The sequence below is a fragment of the Falco cherrug genome, chromosome Z (genome assembly GCF_023634085.1).
Source record: "Falco cherrug isolate bFalChe1 chromosome Z, bFalChe1.pri, whole genome shotgun sequence".
Taxonomy (NCBI): Eukaryota; Metazoa; Chordata; class Aves; order Falconiformes; family Falconidae; genus Falco; species Falco cherrug.
The window spans coordinates 49,438,801-49,458,993 of NC_073720.1; the positions used below are offsets into that span (position 1 = coordinate 49,438,801).

General features: G+C 38.5%; 1 protein-coding gene across 1 annotated transcript in view; it reads right to left on the minus strand.

Annotated features, from left to right (window-relative positions):
- Positions 1-650: 650 nt before the first annotated feature.
- The window catches only part of CDC42SE2 (CDC42 small effector 2), an 84,417-nt gene continuing 64,874 nt past the window's right edge, over positions 651-20,193 (minus strand). The window contains exons 5-7 of the mRNA XM_055698758.1: positions 7,602-7,703; positions 3,032-3,149; positions 651-2,587 (exon numbers count right to left, since the gene is read on the minus strand). Of these exons, the coding sequence (XP_055554733.1) occupies positions 3,051-3,149; positions 7,602-7,703 (201 nt within the window). The 3' untranslated portion in view covers positions 651-2,587; positions 3,032-3,050. The remainder of the gene's footprint in view (positions 2,588-3,031; positions 3,150-7,601; positions 7,704-20,193) is intronic.

Sequence of the window (20,193 nt, forward strand, 5' to 3'; positions counted from 1 at the left end):
CCTCTAGTTGATCAATATGTCATGGCTTTATCTTGATCTTTCTTTCCCTTTAGAACTCTTTTTTCCTCAACTGGCAATTTCAAGAACATGCCATGAGCTGAAGAATTCATTATCAGTCTTCAAAACAATTTAGCATGAAGTTTAAAGTAGCAAATTAGTACTTAAGGAATTAACTTTGAGAATGTCAAATATAAAACTTAATTCAGTGAAATACAGAGTAGACAATACTATGCTTTGCAGGTATATTCAAAGCAGATGTGCATATCACAATGACTAGTTGTATGATTAAGTCTTCTACTGATCACCACAGTAATCTGCCTCACAATCAAGAAAGTAACACACATACCCCAGCTGCAGTCAAAAAGAAAGAAATCCTGTATGTGAAGGTTTCCAATGTATTTTTTAAGAAGTCTTCCCTTGAAGACCCTTGCAGAATACACTACATCAATGCAAAAAATCTGCCCATAAAATTATGGTTTAATCCACTCGGCAAGGGTCAAGTGGCATGAAAAAAAATCAAGCCAGCAAATTACTTATTGACACTAATAGGTTACTCGGATAATTTTCACCACAGATTTGTCTGTAGGCTGCAAGTGTTTTTCTAATGCAAATGTAATTTATGTAAAAGAAAAAAAAGGTAGGCCACCAACTGAAAGAAAACATTTATTGAACCAAAGTCAATACTCTCCTTTAATATCTACAAGCCAACACTGAACTGACTTTGAGAATGAACACAATGTACAAAAGAATTATGTCTGTTATAAAAATATGTCAATTCTTTATTTCCTGGATATTGAGCTGAAAACATTTTGACAAGTGCAAGATAGGTTTGGCAAGTAAATTTAGGCTGCTATTACCAATGACAAAGTTCAAATAATTTTGTAATCATAGTATACCTAAGACTCATTGATAAAGTGGTATTGGAAATGCTGACCTCTAAAAAGAAAAGTATCACTGCACTGCCATGTGTTTATGCACCCAGACAATTGAACATCTTGATCTTCTGTTGTCATGAATGAATACTTTCATCAGTGAAGGCTTTCCAACCTAATCTGAGCTATTCAACCAGATAACTGACACCTACACCACTGGAATACAATTTAGGGAAGGCAAACTACCTCCATGGCCCTGCATTTTGTGTGGTGTTTGCAAACTGAGAGCACAGGTAGGTTCATACATGTTTAAATCAACCTGACAGCTGTTGCAATTTGAAATCAGGGAAAGGATGGAAAAATAATAAAGAATCATTTGACAGCAATCTATATTTATGAACACATGTGTATAAAAATGGATCCGACTAGGCTCAGTTATGCCTTATTTATTTGGGTGGGGTTTTTTTCCACGTAAAAATTTAACTCAACCAGGACTCAAATCATTGACTTCTCTCAAACCACTAACAAGAAGGAAAAAAGGGACCATTTACAGAGATAATCTGAAAACAGCAATATTAAAATACAATTTCACAATGTGTGAAAGAAACATGCTTTGGAACCTGAGCAAAAGGCATTTTACTGACTTAGTAAAAAGTCACCCTGTATGTTGTTTTCATTGGCATCTGTTCTGCCAGATTAGTATGTTGCTCTTAGCAACTTCCATGGCCCCTAAATATTTAGTACACAGAAACTGCAAACTACTTGGAGAGGTCTACTAAACTTTTCAGCTAATATTGCAGGCAGTCTGACATGCTGCTACTGGAAATGACCATACAGCCTAAAATTAAGAAAAACTGTAGAAAGAAAAAGAAGCAGCGAAACATGATATTTTCTTTTTTAAATAGACTAAAGCGCTTCCACAACACTTAGATACGGTCTACATTGGTTTACAGTCTCAAGATCAGCTCTTCCAAAATAAATATACTGAACATTTACAACAAATGCCTCATGAATGCAAGCTTTCTCTTTATTATTTCAAGACCAGTTGGATAAAAACTAAAATAAAGACATAACTCTGAAGCAGCTAAGTTACAAGTCCTTCAGAAACAGGCATGACTTGGTGCTACAGCAAAATATTTCAGCAGTCTTGCAGTAAGCTATTTTTTATTTTTTTTCTAGCACCAAGTGGGCCACCATACAAAGCAACCTCACAAAGCATGCGGTCATCTACTCTGCTGATTTTGTATGAAATAATCATTTGTGCTTGCAGGTCCCAGACCTTTCAAAAACGCATATAAACAAAAGACGATTGAAAACACTAATGGAATGGAAACTCACTCATTTCTAAATCAACTTGAGTGGAGAAAAGATTTAAAGACTAAGAAGCAACAGAATGCTGTGCATTAGTATTTGTGAGGGATGAGGGATGCTAAGGTTGGTGCTTTAATTTGCGTTAAAACAAAAAAAAAAGCTAAACCCAATCCTAAACAGCTCTATGTCCATGATACTGATAGAGGCCAATGTGTGCATGCCACTGAAAGGCACGGTTGGACCAATCTGATAAATGGCATCATCAGAGCAGAACAGCAACTTTGCACTGGAGTAATCACAAAGGGTGAACAATAAGCCATCACTTCTCTTGTCATGAGCACAGAAAGCAGTCACCAAGGCAAAAGAGGGGACACAGGAAAGAAGACAAAGGAACTCACATAAACCTGGAAGACAGAAAACACACATTAAACTGAGTTTTGAACATTTTGAGTGATCATTTTCCTACTGTAACATTGCTAGTCATTGTTTTAACACCATATATATTATGCCTAAATGGACAGAACTGTTGAAAAAATGGTACCCTAACCATATCATAAAATTCTTCTGAAGTTTGTTATACAACTGATTTTACTTGCAAACATTTATATTTAAGATGATATTGTCGGCAAAACAGGCTTATGGACAGACTGATGCAGTCAGGACAATCTCTTGTTTGTTGTGTAAAAAACACCAATATGCTTAGACGATACTGAATTTTTTACTCAGAAATACCTTTTAAAATTTGGCATCATAAAGATATGGCTATTTATAGGGAGCTAATCATGAAGTAGTATGACTGTTCTTCCTCCTACTCTCACAGCGCGTAAAAAGCAGAGCACAATACTTACGGGAAAGTTTTCCCCAAGGTTATCCCGCCTTTGTATCTACAAGCTGCATCTGAACATTTGCAGACATGCCACCTCCATAGCCTCCCTTGGACTGCATTTGGTTCTGAATTGAGCTGACCTGGAGACAGAAGGGAAAGAGGAGCAGAGTAAACAAGAAAGGCAGTTAGTGAGCTATGGTGTCTTCTTGCTTCCAGTTTTATTTCTTGTTTAGGTTTGGTTTGTAAGTGCTCCTTTACCACTCCTTTACTTTTGCATGAGGATGTGTAGTGCAGGCTGGCTGCAATTTTCACTCCTCCAGGCAGCTTAGCAGGAGAGCTGGAAGAACTGGTGTTGAGGCAGAAGTTTTTCCCCTCTCGCAAAGAAAACTGGCTGATTCAGGCTTTCACTGACCTGTCTGATTACTCAAAAAATTAATTTTCATCGAACCTCTTACTGGTATCCAACTCCACTGCATCTGGCAGGCCACAGTTTATCCTGTTATATGGAAAATATTTTTTGCCAACTACGATAAGGGAGAGAAGTTGACACTATTATGTTAAAATATAATCGATAACTTAAAAAATATCTGCATAGTATCTGCACTGTACGGCCAGCTTCAGATAACTAAAAAAGGGCTTTTACAACCAACAAGGAGGTTTTGGTTTGTGGAAGGTTTCTGTTTATCTATTCACTTAACAGCATATGCTGCTTTCCTTAATTGCTACTATTCCTTTAAACACCGGGCACTTATTGTTTAAATCATACTCAATCTATCAACTTCCCTGGAAATGGCTTATTTGAAGGTATTTTTAGCCTGATGCAAACAAATACATAAACCACCACCCCGCAAGACATATGCATTCCTCTATGCATTTCACTGCCTTTATGAACAAAAAGGAAGGGAATCCACAGTCAGTTCTTTCTTGCTTGTGTTGCCCAAGTGAAAATAATCATCTCCATGGGCCTGTGGGAAGAAAGCTCCAACTTTAAAGGTATATAGTGACCACAATAGAACGTATTCAAGGCTGCAGCTTCTGAAATTGAACTTGCAGCAAAGCTTATGCCTGCAGGGCACCACTTGCAATTATTAAATGTATGCTCCTTCAGAGAGACCTCAAAACATCACTAGAAAGCTGTATTAAAACAGCACTGAAGAAATATTTCCAAGGAGCTTGCATGATTATTTCCCTGTCTACAAAGACAAAAGAAGTATATTCTTCTCCACAGCAAAGCAAAACACATGCACACACATAAAATGAATGAGCACAAGTAATTCTTACACAGTTTCTCAAACCAATGTGAAAAAAGAAAGCCTGTTTTAGGATTTTTGCCTTCAACAGTATGGCATATTGCAGCACTGTGCAAAAGATCTGATTTTTATGTATTTAAGCATTTTCTGTCTTGGTGTTTTGCTCAAATAAGTCATACAGTTGCAGCAAAACAACGTTATATGCACATTTTTCTTCAGGAAAAAGTGTTCAGAGCCCACACTCTAGTGGGTCTGACATCAGAAACTACAAACTCTGTAAGAAAGTGTGGATAAGTGCAACCACATTCACAGGGTGGTGTTTAAGATTCTTTACATGTCACCAATCTGGTTGTCACCTTCACCAAGCATCCTCTGTTGCTCATTTGAACAAAAGGAGTTTGAACTTAATCTTTTTTTTTTCCCTCAGAAAATAATTAATCTACATGTAAATGTATTCACAAGAACTACTTGAGGATAGTATTAATTCCAGCTGAATGAACCCTACCTTTAGCAAAAAAGAGCTAGAAAAAGATCTCCAGGCCATGTCATTTTCAGCCTGGCAACTTGCCTACATGACTTCAGAATTTTGGAGAACAGCAAATCAATGCAAACTGCAAAGCTAAAGTGTAAATGTTTTATGTGTACTTCCTCTAAAGGTTAGAACAATTTCTCTGGTACTTGAGTCACATGCGATGTTTGTGTTAGTTGGTAAGGAACTATCAGCCTAAAATGCAGAGGCTGTTAAACCTAAAGCAAAGAGAATGCAGCAAATTAAACTTGACTGCATTAACAGTTCAGTGGCTGTTTTGTATACGAAAACATATAGGAAACATATAAAGTTAAAAACACAGCAAAAAGGAGGTCTAAGAATTGTATGCTTATCAGGTGGTATTCTTTCTGAAGCATCCTCCTTTTGAGGCAGTCTGAGCTACAAGAACAAGCACCATGAAATGCAATTATTTTTTTTTTCTTTCCCCAAAGATGCCATTACCTTCCTTTGATAATACATAACAGTAAGGTTCTCTCATGTCTAATTTAGATAGGATAAGGATGTAAAGACTTTGGAAGGGGAAGAGGATTACACCAATTAAAGATCATACAATCTGCTGTGCTGTTTATCTTTCTCATTAATTTCCTTCCTCCCTTTTCTTTCCCTCCCTTTTAGAATTAGGAAATAGCACCAATGGTCCTTGAGAAAGAAAACAAGGGAAAACTAAAAAAAGGACAGAATACATGAAATCAAAGACTGAACTGAGTAATATGAAGCAGCAGAAGAAAGTGAGAGATTTCACCATAGAATCTCAATGTAAAATAAGAAAGTGACAGGAATGAGAAAGAAGCAGTGCATAGAGGGCTCCTATTGTTTAAATGTACCTGTAACAAAGAAGCAAGGTGCTCTACAGAGAAGGCAACCAAAAAAGCAAAATATTTCAGTAGTCGGAAAACTACTGTACTTGGAATCATAATGAAGAACAATGCTAATGAAAAAAGCACAGGGCAGATAGTGGACAAAGAACCAAATTTATATGGGAAAAGATAATGAAATTGTAGGAAGCCCTCCTAAGGTATTTAGAAGAGAGATGGCACAAGGAGGTTCACGAAGGAGTGTAATGCCCATACTGTAAAGGAAACTAAGCAGCAGAAAAACATGCGGAGGTTAACAACATAATCTTGAAATTTACACCGAGAAGAATGAACAAGGAGACTGGACGTAATATTACCACAGTAAAACCACAGAAGAAGCAGGAAACTAAGCAGTGTGAAAATGTAGAGATTTGTGCTTCTGAAGAGAGAGCGGGGAAAAAAGCATTATTTTTTGCATACAGATCTTTTCTATCTGGGGTCAGAAAAATCACTGACCACTGACAGAGCACACGATCCAAATGAAAACATGTGTGTGTAAGACAGAGAGAGCACCAGTTATGAGCATTCAAAATGAAAAAGTCTATGTACAAAGACAATAATAATTACCTACTATCTGAAGATGAACAGGATATTATGCAAGGGAAAGATGAGGGCAAGCAGGGGGAAGGTTTCAGGTTAAAGAACAAAGCTTCAGGCAATCACCACAAACCTCATATGAGGCAGCTCAGCTGTGAGAATGAGAAAGATTCTCACAGGAGGGACAACAAATATTTAATTTAAAGCAAAAAGTCATTTATTATTTCAATATATAATGGCTTTAAATTTTAATGAATATATTGCATTAAATAAGTAATTAGCTTTAACTGCATTTTGTGAAGCTGAAGCTGTGTTTGTCAATTTAACTTGCTTACAGATGTTTTAGTACAAATCACTTCCAATCCATTGCACTGTTTCTGGGAAAATGTAGTAGATTGTCATGTCATTTTTCTAGCTTTGCCCTTCCCCAATATGTACTGAATTACAAAAGTTTTTGTACGATCTCAATAAACTATAAAGTAGTTGAAACTACAAATGACCTCATTAAAACTGTCTCTTTCCTTTACAGCTCTGCTCTCTATTCTGATACCTCTGACAGAAACAGTTCTTCTCCTGTGTCAAGAATTATTTTTCATCGTTTTAATCTCAAAACATTTTTTTCCTCTTAAAAGGCTTATTAAAGGTCAAGAAGTATTTTTCATCATTATCTACATACAACCCTTTTCTAGATTGCATATTACTGACCTTAAACACAGACTGACATTTCACATAAATATGAAGCTGTACAAAAGAAATCTATTCTCATAAGCTGATTTTCAGTATCCATCTTAGCCTGTTTTTCACTTTGAGAGAGACAAAAATATTTATTGCTCCTATCAGCTACAGGAAGCCACAAAACCTTGCCTCACTGTTGCTTGCTGTAGAAATAATTCATACTGCAAATAGGACTACACTGTGTAGAAAGGCCTCAATAAGAATACCCAAGAATATTTGTGTGCACATAAAAACAAAGTAAATTAAAGTTTTACATGAACTATACCTAAAATAGTTTAAAGCATTTAAGGTTAGAAATCTAGTCAGTTACAAGACACTTTTAAAAGTTTTCTCTAAAATACTCCAGTATATTTTCAAATACACCTCTGCTTTTGTTCATACGTGCCATTAGAATGATTTTTTTTGAAAAGTATTCTACACGTAGCCTGTACAATTTATACAGAATCTACTATGTATTGTCAATAAATATAGGAATTTAAAAAATTATATTCCATAATTTGCATGTAAGTGTTTAGGATTTAGAATTAAGACGCTAACAGGTTGTTCTTCAGTTTTAAGGAGATTCATTCTTCCAGTTGAAAGACTCATTGCTTCAGCCCCAATATATATGTACAGTGTTCCTGTAGTCTTTCTAAGACAAAATATTCTTCATCCACTCATGCTTACCGAATTCATTCCACTGAATAGGTCTCCTGATCCTACATGAGCTGTGTGAACAAAGTTTGTTGGCTCCCCAATCATGCTTCGGTCAATTCGCCGTCGTCTTTTCTGAAAGGAAGGTAAAGAAATCATCTAACAGAGTTATTGAAAAGATAAAAACTTATGTGTCATAAATGTAAAAGTTAACTGTCCATAGAATATTTCATACACTGTAAGATATTTTTATAGAGTCAAAAAGCAGAGTCCAAATTCCCAGGTTAACTAAGATATTGGTAATACTGTCCTTTGGTTTTACTTGCAGGATCTATAGCAGATCGCTAGACCAGCACTGACACTAATCCTAACATTTAGGCCAACAAAACATTTCTAAATAACCTTACTACATTCTAAATAACCTTACTACAGTCCATGGTTTATTAAGCAGTATTTGCAATGTTTCATACAGTAGCTTCTGCCTATATTTGTATCTAAATCATGAGTGACAGATCACGTTTGCGGTTTAGTCCTTCAAGAACTAAGGATTGAAGAGCTTTAGTATAGTCTATGAAACCACTAACTTACAGAATTTCTGATTTGCATGCATGGGAACTTATGTCATGGCAATACACTTCACGGTGATGTTCAGAACAGTGCCTTGAGTTTTGATTGGGGTTAGTCACAGACATATCTTTACTGAACCCCGTATACTCAGATAAATTCCAGCCTGCATAGCTGCAGAGTGTGAGCTGAAGGGGTGCAGTGTGATAGTAAGGCAGGATGCCAGATTAGGGACTCTTGGTTCCTGTGCCATGAGACAGAAGGGAAGAATTCCTTAACCTCTGCCTCCCTTTCTTCACTCACAGCTTCATTTTTTATTAATGTAAGAACATGCAAACGAAAAATTGGAGGCAGCAAGGACTTCTTCTAATTGAAGCTGCTTTGACTGCCTGCCTCCAGCTAAGCATTGCATCTAAAGGAATAAAACAAGAAAACCCATCGTCATTTCTTAGGCCAGAACCTGGGAGCTTACACAGAGCAAACAATGCAGTGTTCAGTCACTGTATGCCTGTATCCTGTATTACACCAACCCCCCCAAAACCCCCCAACAAACCCAGAAATAGCCATTAAGCACAGTGTGAATATCTCAATCTAAGTTTCATCGTACAAAATACAGTGTAGTACCTAAGAAACTACTTGAGCTCAATTAAAACCTTCCCATCATCTTAAAGTCCACTCGGTCTCATTTTTAAAGGGACCTCCATTCCTAATCTGTAATGAGATCGTAAAACCACCCAGACTCAAGACATGAAGGTACGTGCCTCACAAGTGGGCTAGCTGCTACTGAAACACAGCTACAGATTAAATCTTTTATGAATCAGAGCACACGACTGTAAGAATACAACATGGGGTTTAGCCAGCAAGTACAAAATACATGTAATCCTTTCCTGTACCTTTTCCCTATTACTAAAACCAGATTTTAGTAGATTTCAGTACCTTACTGCACATAAGTAGCTGGGGTGAGAGGAAATACATAAAACACTCCCAGAGAAACAGCAAAACAAAATGACCCAATTTATGCCAAAACTATTAGTGAATTCTCTACTCCCAACAAATTTGACAAGATCAACCACATAAAATCATCATAGCTACAAACACATCTTAATGTAGTTTGAGAGCTTTCAGATAAAATATTTATGGAAATTAACAGAGATGTCTCAATTACAGAAAACATTACTAGAGTTCACAGAGCCATAAAGAGCCACAACAGAATCTATTACCATGTCCCACCAATGCATTAATATTTCGATATGGAAGTCAAGCTTATACATACAGCTTACGATTTCTTAAGACTTGCATTAAATCAGCTAGTAAAGCATATGTGACTAACTTCTGGGGAGAGACCCCAGACCAGGTTTATGTTTCCATTGTAATAACTACTCATCTGACATATTCAGGACAAGGAGTATCCCCACTAGCTGTGAAGAGTATTTTACATGCATGTTGTTGTGTTTATGCTATATAGCATTGTGATATGCTGTGACTGACACAGAAAGAAGCAGTGGAGAGCTGTATGAAACACACTGCTCCAATTAGAACATTTTAAATTGTTCCAGGTCTGGAGAGTGGAAACTGCCACTCTCCCCCATTTAAAAAAATAAAAACCAGAGTCAGATTAATTTGTATGTCTAAACAAGACATCTGTGATTTCTTGGGTTTAGTAGAGTTTGGAAATGCAGGGTTTTGATGCAGAGAAAATGGAGACAATTTCAAAGCTTTTGAAATTTTTTGTTTATTTGTTTTGCAAACAACCAAACTCTTTCTTTGGCCAACTCAACTTACTTTCCTCCTTTACTTGTTGCTAAGATCGCTGGCATGCCAGTAACAGAATTACCATGCTGGCTCTTGTGAACAACTGAAAATGGTTTTCTGCTAATTACTAGTCACTCAGTAACCACTAGTTGAAGTGAAACACCATCAAACCCTGTTTCTTATCTTAAGCAAGTTTCTAATCAGAAGCCCTGGCATGAGCCCACTAATGTGATCTCCCTGAAGCAATGGAACAGCATTTAAATGCTCTCCTGTATTAAGACCACAAAGCAGTTCACTCTAAAAGCACATAAAACATATTTTGCTGCAAAAGCACTCAGCTTGCATCGTGAGTATGCTTTTGAAGCAACTTTGCCAGTCCTCCTTTACCATGCTTCAATTTTAATTTCAGGGTAATCTTGGAGTGTACAAATTAGACTTCTTTTGGATGAATTGGGTAGACTAGCTGGTGCACTCCCACTGCTAATGGACATGGAGGCCAACAGACCAGGTAAGCCAGTCTAAAGCAGACCATGAAAGACATCTAATGCACATTATGCTTCCCCAATATCAACTGTTTTGCTTTACTACACAGCTGCTCTTACTAGGATGTGCCATTTCCATAGACGTAGCCTCAGCCAGAACAAAAATTACTAGTCAATTTGGGTGAAGGGAGCACTGTAGAAAGTGACCTCTTTTCAGGGAATGTAATACAAGAGACAGGAGTAGGGGAGCATGCCTGGAAAGGTTACAAAGCTTTTACAGATGACGCCATAAACATTAGCTTTGCCAGGAATTTATTGTGAGGTTGTATTTTCTGAGGTCTGGTACCTGTAGCAAGACATACAATACCATTGTTCTGTAAACAATAAGAATTAACACAGATCGATTCTTCAGTAAATTTAGTATATTTGATTTGAAAGAAGCTGAGAAGCAGCAAATTCATCTCTTCCATAGGAAGAAATGAATTGTACAATTATGCCCATTTCCCTCTGGGCATCACGTGTACCTTTCCATGCCCGTTTGTAGTGCAAGTCATGTGCCTGACCCGACAGTGCCCATTGAAAATGAATTCCCGCTAGTTTTCACCCATGCCCCAAACTCCACTTGATAACATACCTTAAAGAATTAGCCTTAGAACATATATACAGCACTAACCATTGTAGTAATGAGATCTGACTATAAAGGTGGTCATCTATGAAACAACTGCATGTCTATGATGCTAGTGCAAAGGACTTCAACGTACACACACCTGAATATTTATACCATCTAAAAGTTTGTTTTAAAGATGTTTCTGATGGACACGTACATGTCCCAACTCTGGCAGCCTAACTGCAATGAGACCCTATGTCCTGTATCTGTGTTTCTTGTGGGTGTTTTCTTAGCAGAGGGGAAGCAGAAGAAAGCTCATGTTATAATTAAGCTAACTTGTCTGCTATCTTTCCTGTTAGTTTGGGTCAAGTAACTGAAACATTTGATATCAATGGGCAAAAAAAGTTTTAAATCTGAATTGTAGTATTCAACTTTTGCCACCCCAACCCCCTTCCTTGTACCGTGCCACTTCCCCCTTTACTCAGGGAGCAAGAGGTGGCACAAAGTACAACAAAGGTGAGATGAGAAGAAAAGACCTGTAAAGGGATCCTGGAAGTAGAACATGAAATGTCATCATTTAATAGCTTTACTCAGTTTGTCCCCTTGACAAAAATCTGCAGAATTTGGACTGCAATGTACATACCAGGTAATCTTTATGCCACAAAAAGAATAAATAATTTTTAAATGGAAGTTGAAAAGATACAGCTTGGTGTGTTAAATGTTTGACAGGAATGGAAGCAGCCTGAGGACCCATCTCAGCAGCTTTGCTTTGAACATACACAATGAAACTGGATCACATTTCAGTTACCATAGTAATGAATTAAAGATCTGATGTCTCTTTTATTCTTAATCTGCAAGTGATGCTTTGCACCCACACAGAGTAGCATCTCTTTTGAAGTACAAGATCAGAATTCAGAACGCCACCAAGAGCTGCATCACACAGAAATTATTTTAAACCTTCAAGTTTCTTGAATCTTTTGATAAACATTCTAAAACTTGTTTAAAACTATTAAACTAATTATACCATGTATTCAACCTGCCCTTCAGCAAAGCCACAAGCATTTTACTGAAACACTGTTTTCACAGTTCAAACTACTACTTACTGCAAGAAATTCAAAACTGTAACTTGTTTCTTTAAACAAACAATTACTTAAGATGGGTCCAGAGGCACGTAGAATTTCCTCTTTATTCTCCTCTATTTTTGGCTTGCAGGGAAGAAGTGATCTTCTTTGACTCTCCAAATTTTGTGCAGAGGCTGGGCTGCGCTTCTCTAGCTCAAGCCACTTCAGAGTGATGGCAACAGTTCTGAATTAGACAATTTCTCTGCCTACATATCTGTCCACATATATAAAAAAAATAAAAGTTGTGGAAATTTTTCTCCTTTGCACAGTTATGCATCCCTCTCTGTCCTTTGTGACAGGCCCTTTCAAAAAAAAAAACCAAAACCAAAACAACAAAAAACCACACAAACAAAAACCAAAAAAAACCCTACCAAAAACAAAAAGGCAGAGTAACATCAAGGTCTCAAATATATTTGGGTGATGTTACTTAGATCCTAGCAAGCTGGTAATTGCTTTTCTGGAAGCTGCTAAAAGCAGAAGTCACAAGTGAAGCCAGAGAACCATACAAAGGTATCCCAAAGTCAAGTACCAACCTACGTATGCTGTAGATCAAAAGCAAAGAAAACTGCTGTTTACCCAGCAGAAAACCACATTCTGCTAAATCTAAACCATATTTTTTTCAGATATTTGCTGAACACATTATCCTAAAACCAAGCCTGAGTGAAATATAAGTGACACACAGCAATTCAAAGGGCCCTACAACACAAAAGCCTGCATGGATTTAACCTGCAGAAGGCTCCACCTCAGCCCTGGTCAGCCCTCAAATGGAAGTAGCACTGTGGGTGCAGATGAGGAACGTGCTTTCAAAGCATAAAGCAATACATGGTGGAAACTGAAGAAATTCAGAGGGCACAGTAAGTTACTGCCATATTGTGAACATGTAGATTTTCTGAAAACAATGCTTCTTTATTAAAATTCCCACATATGGCACTTTTCTCCTACCACCTACCATTTAATTTATCTCCACTCTACACACAAAAAAACCTGCCAACTCTTTTCCCCACACGACAATGCTCTTTACTCAGCTATACGTGTCCTGTTGTCCTGGCTTTTTATATCTTAGGATCTCAGTCACGTGAACTGTAAGAAACCAGGCAACAGAACACCTGCAGCCCTCAGTGTGAGCCTCCTACAGGGAACAGAGCTCATCTACACTGGAAACAAACTGGTGGCACGGGCAGACTGGAACTTCGCACCTCACGTTGAGAATAACATTCTGGTATTCAAGTCAACAGGTGGCTAATCTCTGTTTTGATCATTGTTCTCTAAATCTAACACAGATACAGTTCCTTTTCTATTGAGAAGAACATGTGATTATTATTTATTAATATTACCACAAGGCAAGGATAACACTTTCCTACTGCTGACTTTGTAACATTTACCAAGTTACAAGTGGCACTTTTCATGACCGTGTTCCATATACATTTTGTCTTATTTTATATGCAGTAATAATAATTTGTGTGTTACATAACAATATATATGAATCTATTGTATATTGCATTTCAAGGCATTTTCCCATCACTTCATATTTATCTGTGTTCAAAAAAAATGTAGGGCACAGCAAACTAAATTAGAAAGGAAATAGCATGCTGGTCTGATCTATTTAGCCTAATCTTGTGCAACATATTTCCAACCAGATACAAATCAATATTAAGTGATCCATATATAAAATGGCATGTGATACACCTTCCTTTTTTTGACACGATTCTTTTTGTCTTTCATTTTAACTGTCTGTATAAGAGGAACTTTGATTCAAATTTTTCCTTATTCCCCAAGACACTCTCTGGTTTTTTTTGTGACATATTATTTTGGCTTCTCCGTTGTTTCAATACAAAATTTATAAGCTTGACACAAAGACTCAAATGCAGAAAATCTAGGAAGTGACATTTATTGAGACATAATCTCCACGCTTTATAGTTTCCCTTCCTGAATAAAATGATGAGAAACATCTTTTGCATTTTAACTTCAAAACTGCCTTGATATATAATCAGGGAAAACTAAAACACCATGCTTTGGCACCTCATCTGATGCAGAGTGAATGCATCAACTTCCTAGGGTTCATTTTCCAGTCTTGTATCAGTCTCTTCTCTAATTTTTCCTCTTTTTTTTTTTTTTTTTTTTTTTTAAAAAAAGGATTCTTTAAAAGGATTACAGATTGTGGAAATCAAGGTATTAATAATATTCCACATTTAAGTGGGTTATTGCACCAGCATTTCAGGCTCCAGTGGGCCCCATTCACCTGCCAGCCTTGCCTTCATCAAGTCCACAACACTTACTGCTGGCTTGCGGGCTCAGTAATCTAGCTAATCTTAAATGATTACTGTCATAAAACAGGCTTATCTCTCTTGGCAAGAAGATAACTAAAGAACATTTAATTCTCCTCTGAAGCCCAGTTCAAGACTTAACAAATCTGCTAACCCTACTGGGAAGCTCTCCCTGTTGAACAGAAAAGTGAATTATCCATCTGGATGCTATAGAATTGCTTTGCAGAATGAGTTCTTGTAGTCAGAGAATGACCACTTACATTTATTACCTCCAAAAATTTTGCTCTTTTCAAAGCAGAAAGATGACAGTGTTCATAAAGATTAGAAAGTTACACAGCTTTTAAACCTGTCTCTACAACATGAGGGTCAGTTTTTCAGACTGCACAGTCACTGCTATGTCAGTCATTAAAATGCCATCAATAAGTAAGAAGCACTTCACTCTCTTTTGCAAGCTTAACTTTTAAATAACAGGAAGAAAACCTGAACATAATGAAGTATATAACTTTTAGCCACATCATCTACTCCTTGCCACACTAAAAAATGCAGAGTTAACACCTCTTTCCATACTAAAACAACAAATCCCAAACTCTCCCTAGTGGAGCCACTGAGACTGCTCTTATGATAAGGGAATATGGTCTTGGTTCTCTCCTGGACCTGCCTGGCGCATGTATTTTTTATGATTAGGAGCTAGTCTGCTCATACATCCTGTATGTATGCACTGTCATACACGCTGTATGCATGCACTACCAAGACAGTGATAGGTATGTGATTTGCTAACTTTTTTTTTGTAATAGGAACTATCATATCTATATGGAGGCTCACAGCTATTTTATCTGATCTTATTTCACAAATAACCCTCAAACAGCAACCCTTTTTTGGAGAACTTCTGTTACCATTCATTCTAGCATCAATTTCAAGCTAACCCAATGCAAAAAGCAAGCTCTTTTAATCTGCTAATTTTTCTCTCCAGGATCTTCGCCACCAATCAAGACAGAGGTTTCATAAATTTTCCCTGAGGACACAGTGACCTATTAAACTTCTCAGTGATAGAAGTCTCTGTTGAAATCAAGCTGTTTGCTAGCTTTGTATTCAAGAAGTCAGCTGAAACTTCAAAAGCAGTGCCAGCGAAAAATTAAACCAAGATAGAAATCTACAGAAAGGATTTAATCAAAGACGAGATAGCCACCACAAGACTGGGGATTTTGATGGTTACAGGAGAAAATGGAAGAGGGAAAACACCCTTCATTTTATTTTCCCTCTTCATTCCTTCCTACTTTTTATATCTGCTCTGAAAAGAGCACCAGCAGCAAATGAGTCCCTGTGCAGTGCTGCACACAGCTGATCCTGCACACAACACACAGGAAGAATGTGTTCCTCAGAACTGGAAGTATCAGATCACCCTGTAGAGGTGGCTCTCTGCCCTCCCACGTACATGCTGTTCCGCTCCCAAAATAGTCTGATGTGCACAGAATGGCCGTCTGTCTCTCAAGACAAGTCGTGGTCTGAGTGACGTGTCTTGGTTACCAGCATTGGCCCATCAAAATTACCAAAAAAGGTCTTAAAGAGCATCTTTCAGCAAACCCTACATAAAGGGGCTGCAGGGGCAAGGGTGCCCCTGGCATTTGGTTTTGTGCATTTTGTGCTTGTGATGCATTTCTCCATGCTTTCCTCCCTAATTAGGAACCTAGGGATTCATGTAAAAAACAACAAGAAGCATGTACATGTATAAAGCTGAAATGCTAATTCACTCCCATCTCTAGCAACTGGATCGTTATGTAGCAACTTAGTACTGTGAAACCAATGGCTGGATGTGTAGGATCATCCTATAGCCAATGCGATATTTTTCAAGAAGAAAAGACTGCACTCTTCCTAAACGTGTCCTTGAATATTGCAGTACTCCCAAGTTTTTTTTCAGCTTTAAAGCTATAAACTTACACACTGCCAGTTTGAACATTTATACAATCTGCAAGTACTATACAAGAGTTTATGAAATTAAACAGACATCATTCACAGTAATGTTAAAATTCCAATCAGGCAGGTGCACATGTTTAAAGTTTTAACACTTAATTTAATTTCTGAACCATAAAGTGACACTGACTATGGTGAAGTGCAGGAGACCACATACTCTCTGAAGAAGCAAGGATGAAGAACTAGACCAGGGGTCCTCAAACTTTTTAACCAGGGGGCCGGCGCGGATGCAGTGGCAGGCAGCCATCTGTGGCTGCTTGGTTTCCCCCCCCAACCCCCAGCTGGGGGGTCTGTAAATACCGGGGGCCGGACTGAGGACCGTGGGGGGCCGTATGTGGCCTGCCAGCCGTAGTTTGAGGACCCCTGAACTACACCTTCACATTTCAAATGCCTGATGTCAAAAGGTCTGCCATACAGAAGAAATGCACAGAAGCACAACTACGACAATATGCAAGATGAATTAAAACGCTACCCAACCCCTCCAAACCACCACATTTCAGTGACAGGTTTATTTTAAACCAGCAACACGTGGTATCTAAGCCCACATGATGTTCTGACCAGCACTATGACCTTCATCTACTGCGAACCACCAAAGCTGCTACCATTACCAACACATATTTCTCAGTCCCTCCTTTACATGGGCAGTTTCTAGCAGATTGGTTGAAGAGTCTTGATTAGGGATCTTACAAACTATCACTTCATCAGAACAGAAGCAGGAGTTTCACACCAGCTCTTCAACAACAGAAGTAGCACACTTCAGCACACTCAGCTTTCATCAAGTTTTTAAAAAATCCAGAATGCTACCTGAATTCTCTAGCGAAAGGAGAGTTAGGAAATTAAGGCAAAGAATTGAAAAGAGGTAAGTTTTAAAATTACATAAGCTGCTGTAATTAGCATCTAATAAGTTGATTAGCAAGTGTACACTGATTGAGCCCTTGGGCAAAAAATCACATGGTGCTTGCTGACTGACTCAAGTGGCAAAAAAAGAATGAGAAAATCTAATTGCTTTCTGGACTCCTGAGCAAAGGAACTAGCAGTTCCATTTATATTTAGAAAGAGACAAAAGTAAAGTGAAAATAAAAGAATCTGAAATGGCAGAAAAACTGACCTCTTCAAATCTTACAGCCTGATCTTAAGTTCAAATTCACCTATTTTGTAAATGAATACCTCAAACTGCATTGCATACTGTTATTTCAAACAGTTCCTTTGGTTTTAGCAAATTCAGCACCTTCTTGAATTTTTTGAAGTGTATGCTTTTTGATGTGTTTTACACAATATTCCATTATATTATGATGATAACAGTCATCACATGACAAAACCTTGGCCTATGTTTTCTAAATAAACAGGAAAATTTGCCAGATGAGGTCAAAGGATTCTGAAAGACAATAGGTCTTTCAAGAAATGGGTTTAGCTCAGACATTAAAGGGATTTCTTTTTTTTTCATTCCAGATGCTTAAATCAACTTTAAGTCACACAGTAAATCAGAATCCATTCCTTGGTATAGCTAGTAAGTACTGTCCTTTTCAAAATGCACATTAGCACAATTTTAAGACTTTTACAACTTGTAACTTGGCTGTCACATTATACTGTGACCTAACTTCTCTTTCTTGTAAGTTTATTTTCATTACTTTTGGTGTGTAATGCCTCATTAACATAACTTAAAAAACAAAACAGTCACCTAAGATTGCAACACTGGTTTATCTACTATAGTAACCATACTTCTTTAATGTCTAGAGAGATCATGCAGTCTGATTGTAGAGTAGGCAATTCATCAATGATAAGGACAGCACAGCTGATGAACAAGTCTGTGATACTTGTTTATGGTATCGCAGCAAACATCAGAACTTAGCACTTACCATACACTCTTTTTCTTATAGTTGCCAAGCTAGGTAACTTCCAAGATGTTAGCTGTTGCTTGGATCAAGTGCTTATTGCCAGCCCACACAGCTGGAAACACAGTTTATCGCTGCACCTTTTAGAGTGAATCCAGAGCTGTGACACAGGTAAGGGACAAAAACTCTGCCACACATGTTATAGAAGAAAAGACTGAAAGACTCTGTTCACCCTTATGAAGGGTCATCTGCCTCTGATCTTAACTGTCTTCTACTGCCTAACAGAAGGGTATAGAAGACAGACAGACTTGGAGGTGCACAGTGATAGTATGAGAAGCTACAACCTGAAGGGGCAACATAGAAAATCCTCATTAAATTAAAAAAAAAAAATGTTACGTAGAGGTGGACAAACATAAGGCTAAGAACCCAATGAACCTGAATGTCCATCCCGGGATATCCCCAGAACACAACTGACATGGCCCTGCAAAACCCAGTCTAGTTGGTTGTGTTTTGAGTTGGTATGTGGCTCTAGATGGCATCCAGAGGTCTCGTCACCTAGATTATGTTCCAAGTCTCTAACTTCAGCTGGTGGTGATAAGGAATTGGCTGGATGTTTGCACTCAAAGAGTTGTGCTCAATGGCTCAATGTCCAAGTGAAGACTGGCCATGAGTGGTGTTCCTCAGGGGTCTGTACTGAGTCCGATGCTGTTCAACATATTTGTCAATGACATGGACAGTGGGATCAAGTGCACCCTCAGCAGGTTTGCTGACAATACCAAGCTGTGTGGTGCGGTCAGCATGCTGGAGGGAAGGGATGCCATCCAGAGGCACCTTGACAGGCTTGAGAGGCGGGCCCAAGTGAACCTCATGAAGTTCAATGATGCCAAGTGTAAGGTTCTGCACCTGGGTCAGGGCAACCACCAGTATCAATACAAGCTGGCCAGAGAATGGCTTGTGAGCAGCCCTGAGGAGAAGGACTTGGCGGTGCTGGTGGATGAAAAGCCCAACATGACCTGGCAATGTGTGCTTGCAGTCCAGAAAGCCAACCAAATCCCAGGCTGCACCAAAAGCAATGTGACCAGGAGGTCAGGGGAGGTGATTCTCCCCCTCTGTTCTGCTCTCATGAGGTCCCAACTGGAGTACTGTGTTCAGGTCTGGAGCCCCCAGCATAAAAAGGACATGGACTTGTTGGAGCGAGGCCAGAGCAGGGCCACAGAGACAATCAGAGGGATGAAGCACCCCTCCTATGAGGACAGGCTGAGGGAGTTGGGGTTGTTTGGCCTGGAGAAGAGAAAGCTCTGGGGAGACCTTCTAGCAGCCTCCCAGTACCTAAAGAGGGCCTACAAGAAAGCTGGAGAGGTACTTTTACAAGGGCCTGTAACGATAGGACAAGGGGTAATGGTTTTAAATTGAAAGAGGGTAGATTTAGATTATATATTAGGAAGAAGTTCTTTACTGTGAGGGTGGTGAGACACTGGAACAGGTTGCCCAGAGAAGCTGTGGATGCCCCACCCCTGGAAGTGTTCAAGGGCAGGCTGGATGGGGCTTTGAGCAACCTGGTCCAGTGGAAGGTGTCCCTGCCCATGGCAGCCGGGGTGGATCTAGATGATCTTTAAGGTCCCTTCCAACCCGAACTATTCTAGGATTCTCTGATGAAGAACACCACAGAGCAGGCTGGAATTGACTTTGCTGTAACACAGATGCGGTATACTCTCCCCAGTGATCAAATGTATAATTTTAGAAGATACAGATTAAAAAAATGATATACAGATACCTCACAATACAAACTTTCTGGAAATTTCTAGTAACTTCTTAAAAACCAGCAAATCCCAAAGTCCTGATAAAAGCTCAACATGATGTAGTTTGCAGTGTGTTGTTGTTCCTTTTGCTTACTGACCTTTTCCAACAAGAACACAGGAAATACTTGAAAGGTCATCTGGCATGATGAGACCTGTATTACTCTAGAGGACGTGTGTCAGGATTACAACATGTAGCCCCTCCTGCTCAGCCAAATGAATGTGACACCACCACCCCC